This window comes from Rhincodon typus, unplaced genomic scaffold (assembly GCF_021869965.1).
Source record: "Rhincodon typus isolate 14 unplaced genomic scaffold, sRhiTyp1.1 hic_rhity00014333, whole genome shotgun sequence".
NCBI classification, from domain to species: Eukaryota; Metazoa; Chordata; class Chondrichthyes; order Orectolobiformes; family Rhincodontidae; genus Rhincodon; species Rhincodon typus.
In genome coordinates, this window is record NW_025979971.1 from 1 (window position 1) to 5,866 (window position 5,866).

At 39.2% G+C, this 5,866-nt stretch overlaps 1 protein-coding gene across 1 annotated transcript; it reads right to left on the minus strand.

Annotated features, from left to right (window-relative positions):
• Nucleotides 1-967: 967 nt before the first annotated feature.
• On the minus strand, nucleotides 968-5,621 carry LOC109914369 (cytochrome P450 4A4-like; the record flags this gene model as incomplete). The annotated part of the gene is made up of 3 exons (XM_048594771.1): nucleotides 968-1,074; nucleotides 2,313-2,464; nucleotides 5,497-5,621. Coding segments are annotated over 3 exons (384 nt in total), but the record flags the coding sequence as incomplete, so codon positions are not given.
• Between the last annotated feature and the right edge of the window lie 245 nt (nucleotides 5,622-5,866).

The following is a 5,866-nucleotide window of genomic DNA, read 5'->3' on the forward strand; positions in this document are numbered from 1 at the left end:
CAGCTTTCCTGCTCCTCTGATGCTGCTTGGCCTGCTGTGTTCATCCAGCTCTACACCTTGTAATCTCAGATTCTCCAGCATCTGCAGTTCCTACTATCTCTGAAGTAATGAAGAGGAGTTTGGCTTATTGCGTAGATTGCTAAGTGGTTGAACTGGATGGCTGTTTTGTGTGATCTGCGGTACTTTAAATATGCATCTTCAAATGGAAGATCTGGGAGTTGCCCGATGAAGTGAGCCAGATATTGAAACGGGGCAATGTCAATGAGATCAACCTTCACCATCCGTTGGATAAAATACAAATAAAACCTGAGAAAAAAAATCCAGTTGGTTGTGGAGGGAGGTGACAGTGGCACACCACGTGTGGCCTCTCTCATTCTCTTTGACTGTAGATATGTATCGGAAAAAATGTCATCTGATAAAGGCAGGTCAAGTAACACTCTTCCTTTACTTCCTTGCAATTATGGGCAGGAACACATCAATTGTTTTATGAGCTTTCTGTTCTATTGCTCATTTATCTGGTAGATTTGCTGCTACCATCTTCTTTCCTGGTAGAAATCTACAAGATCTGTTGGTCTAACGTATTAGAGGAAAACAACTTGGTAATCTAATGAGAAGAGCCTCTTGTCTTAAACAAGATGTAGTTTATTGCTTGATAGCAACTAGTTAGAAGTTAAACTAATGTGATTAACATTGTTATGGAGACTATAACGAAGATTTAGATGGCAGGGACTCTTATGGTGTAGTAGTAGCATTACTACCACTGAGACAGGAGGCCTGGGGCTTAAGGCAATCCACAACATTAATCCTTTTAGATCCTTACCACCATTATAAAACACCACACACCTTCTAAAATGAAGAGACAAGCTGCACCACAGATATTTTAGGAAATGTCACAATGATCAGTTTGGCCTACTCCCCCCAGCATAAAAATCAATGTACATAAGCAAGATTATTTGTAGGAACTGACCCGTGAACACAGAAGAATATCTAAGAAGTCACGATGCTTCTTTTCTTTGATTCGTTCAAGTTCCTTTTCATCTTTCAGTGCCTCCTTCCTCTGGTGAATTACTTTATCTAGCAAAAGAATAGTTTAATTTAGATAAATGTCCCAGGTGAAGGATGCATAGAATTTGTCAGCCTAAATTATACATTACTGATGGCAACAAAGGATGGAGATAAGTGTGAGGAAAGATTGGTTGAAAAACATGGCCTGGAACTGGACAATGTGGTATGGAGTGTCAACATACTTAACCAGTGGGACACCAGGTAGAAGTAATGTTTCGGTTCATTCATGGGATGTGGTTATGGCTGAACCATTGTAGTCCACGCAGTGTAAGGACACCCTCAGTGCTGTTAGCAAGGGCTTCCGGGATTTGGGCCACATGACAATGAAGGAATATTGATATAGTTCCAAGTCAGGATATTATGTGGCATGGCGGGAAATTTGCATATGGTGGTGTTCCCATTCATTGGCTGCTACTAGGTTATTGAGGTTGTGGGTTTGGAAGGTGTCAAAGGATCTGTGGTGAGATTGGTGAGCATGGAATGAGCGAAAGCCGGAAACTCAAGGGGGAGAAATTGACTAACCATAGAAAACATGTACAGGGATCTTGGTACATGGTTAGTCCATGACCATTCATTTCATTCTAGACAGCACAGTAAATTCAGGGAACCTACTGCTTTGCATTATTACTCCATGCAGGCAGCTTTGGGTCCAATATTGAGTAAGGCCCCCAAAGGCAGTCTGTAACTTTTAAAAGGAAGATGGATAGTGGTTGCAAAAGGTAGTGGGAATCACTTGAAAATGGAAGCTGTGAGTTGATACATTGAGTAATGACTGAACACATGAGAGTACAGCACCAAGTGTTTCAGAGGTCTTTGTGCAAGATGTGGTAAGGAATCCGTTTTTCCTATGGGGTGGGCGTAGGTGTGCACTGCAGGAGATCTCCAGATATATGCTCATGAAGTAAACGGAAGAATTGCAGTAGGGTAAATACCAGAAGTGTTTTCACAAGAAAAGAGGTGCAGTGCAGGATGTCGAGCAACATCACATTCAAATGGCATATCCTACCATTGCACCATTCTCATTATTCGTTGATAAATTCACTTATCGAGGCCCAAGGCCCAATATCAGGCATGTCTCAATCCCATCCATTCTCGTGCAACATCCAAGTGAATGTTTTGAATATATATTAAATAGAGAACTGGCTAAATGGCTTTATATCTCTTCATTCTGATACTCTTTTGAAGTCTATAGCTAATTGTGCAGTTTGGCATTGGCTGACTCTGGCCTGTTGGTAATTCCTGCTTACCTGTGTGTTCATGTGCCAAATTGCAGGCTCTCCGGAATCTGATTCCATTAGGGGTGAGGTAGTAGATAAGGTCATAATGATGCTGGAAGGTTCTAAATCGTTCACTTGCAAGGAATCCAAGTTCATAGACAGCCTGAATATATGAGTTATTACTGGAAAATGAAAACAGAATTCAGATAAAAGAATTGACACACATCATGAAGATGTGCTACTGATATTTACATTCATGTATACTGGTTAAAAGAGGCTCAACTTACATGGTATCATAAAAATAATATAAAATTTCGCTGAGTAGAAGTTGGATTTACTATCATCTTTGGGATATCCATAAGTTGTGAAAAGTGCTAATCAGTATTTTTTAACTAGTCAATTTGTTACTCTTGTGGGAACTTGCTGTGTGTAAATTGATCACTATCTTTGTTTATACAAGAGGAGTGAGCATATTTCAAAAGTAATTAACCAGAAGTGTTTCTGAATTGGTTAATAAAAGGTAACACTCCTAACGAACGCAGATTGGAAATCCAAAGGATGAAATATCATGGGCTGACTTACATTACTTGCATTTGATCACAAATTTATTCCTAAGATGGATGTCAGTTCTTTTCTTCTTGAAAGTAGAATCGCTAATGTTCCTTGAGACCTTCCAGAAATCCCCTCCTCGCCACTAATTGACCATCTGATCTACTCACACTGGAAGATGCTCTGATTTTTCTGCGGTTTGGCATTTGAATGAGCCATGGAGTAGAAATCCACTGGACCTGAAACTTAACCTAATAATGAATTTTGCTCTGATTCTGCACTCGCTTCTGCTTTAAACCTGCTTTGATTAAAATCAATCCCAGAAAGATTCTCTGAATTATAGGTTCAAATCTAGCTAAGTGAGACCCATGAAAGAGCAGCAGGAATCCACATTAGATTTATCTTCCACTCGAGGTGAGGTTTCTTTACATCAGGTCTTGTTCAATCACCTATTCTGTTCACTCCCAAGTTTGCCTACATTGACAGGTACAGCATTCCCCAGAGTTCAGACCCAGGCAGTCAACTGGGGTTCGATCTTTATTTCACTGCCTCACTTCAAAATTGCCTCTTATTTGCTTCTGAATTTTTGTGATTTCTGCATATGAAAAGAATTGAGTTCACCTCACTGTTTGCCCATTTCAATCTCTTCTCATTGAAGTAGAAGTCATATAAGGACAAGGGGTCTGTTCTTGCTCTCAACTGCAGCCTCCCCAACTCCTGTCAATCCCCTAAATTCCCGTCACAAGGTTATCCTGATTGTTAAATATCCATTCAAATGCAAATATGACAACCAGAAAATTTTGAAAAACTGATGATGGAATGATGACACCGGTTGTCAAAATCTGACAAGTTCAAAAGTAATTCTAACATGCAAACAAGTAACCAAATTAACTTCCCAGTTTAACTCACAGGTATGTACATGGTTCCACAGTTTCAAGTTTTGTGATTCATTGCTTTAGGAGAGGTGGTCAAGTTCTTTATTTACTGAATTAGCTCAACTTTGATTCTGGTGGAGATCTTGGGGCTGTCAAATTTAAATGTTGTTCAGTAGGACAAAGAGCAAGTGGTATTAAGTGGCAACTCAATAATACGCACTCTACCTACAAACCTCACAAATTGTAGGGTAATCGCAAGATTAACAAAGTGTGATGGATGCTTGTTTCCATTGCTGTATGTTTTAGGTATTTCAAGCAACAGTCCTACCTTTATCCAAAAATTCATTTCTAAATTTAAAGGAAATCATTGTTATTATCTTTTTACAATCACTTCTTTCAACATTTTTCTAGCTGCTACTGTGTTGGGTACTTTGTTACCGTTTAAGAAGTGAAAGGTTAATCCTTCTTGTTTGATCATGGTTTTAATCTTTTGGCATGCTAGTTCTACTCTAAAAATTGCTCCAGCTTTATATGCAGTATTTCCACCCATCAAGGGCATTCTCCTCCTTCTGTCTCCATGGATTCTTCATGGCTCTCAGTGATACAGTCCAATTGCTGACGGATTGGTTTATCCTGTTCAGCAATATTTAAACAACTGAAACTAACACTTATCATCCATAAAACTGTTAAATCTTCCCTTAGGTTTCATGTTCACAGCTGACTAGAGTTGGTGGCTTTGCTTGATTGACATCTTTATGAAGTTGAGTTTTGTTTCACTGTAATCTCTTTTGTCAATGCCTCAATGTTTATTTGCACAAGCCTAAGAGGTGTGGATTACTTAAAGTTTATGTTATTGATGCTTTAGTGATCTGCTTCATTGACATTTTTGCAGAGTTGTAGGAACCTCCAATTTTACTTTCCAACAATTATGTTGGAAATTATGGTGGCATGGGGAGTGAGTGAGTGGTGATGGAGTATGAAGAATGAGGGCGAGATGCTCAAAAATGTAACAAACAAATGGGACAAACTCTCAGGGGACAGAAATGGGTCTTTTAACTTCCTGTTTCAGCACTTAGCTACGCTGTGACGCCGTCCAGCATTGAAAGGTAAACTCCATCCTGTGCCTATACCCTCTCTCCCCAGAATGAAAATTATGCTATTCGGGGCATTTTTTACCAAAGCAGGTATGGCGCGCCAGGTCTCAACTCAAACTACTCATCTCAGTAATGAAAAGACGGTCACAATGAGATATGATCAGTAGCAGCTATGCTGAACACCCCAGTTCAACTGTGTTGCAACCATCTTAAATCTAACACTAGCCCCAATTACTCCTGTCCCCATTCCCAAACTAAGTACTCCCAGAAACCATTCTCATTTAAAATATCCCCAGAAGAAAGAAGTCAAACATTGATGAGAACTAGAAAAGTGTATGAATCTTACATGGGGCAAAAGAGAGAGATGGAGAAAGAAAGGAGGCAAAATGAAAAGCAAACTATCTACAAAAAAAAACTACATGATGTTATCATTTGAATTTCTGTCATTGCTTTTTTAAATAAAAGAATAAAAATTAAAATCAACAGTTTAATATAGCAGAGAGGAACTAGATATTAGTAAGCTCAGCTTTGTTCACTTTCATTATAAGACTAATAAGGGGAAGAAAAAAATTGAACCATGAAAGATGAAGAGAGACAGCTACAGAAGGAGAGAGAAATTCACATTTTATCTTTGAGAAACTACTATTAGTCAAAACAATGTATAAAAGTTACTTCTGAAATCTTTCAAATCCTAACCTTCCAAGCTGACAGTTGCTGTGAAAACTGAAGGCACATTTCAGAATGCTGTCCAATGTCATCAGGCTGATGTGATGGTAAAGTTCTACAGACTTCCCGCTTGTACTGAGCAGCTCCCATTTGTCCTGTGGGGACAAATATAATTAATTCACAGCCAATCCAGGCCTGTAGTAACACTGTAATTAGCTATTTTCTAATCAATCAGTTCAGTGATGTTACTACACAACTCTGGAGCTCGCGTGACTTGAGTAAATAGTAAGTAAGTAATAGCTGGAGGAGCACTGAAAGCTGGGAAGCAGGGTCTACTATCTGAGACAACAAGGTGCAGGACTGGATGAACACAGCAGGCCAAGCAGCATCATAGGAGCAG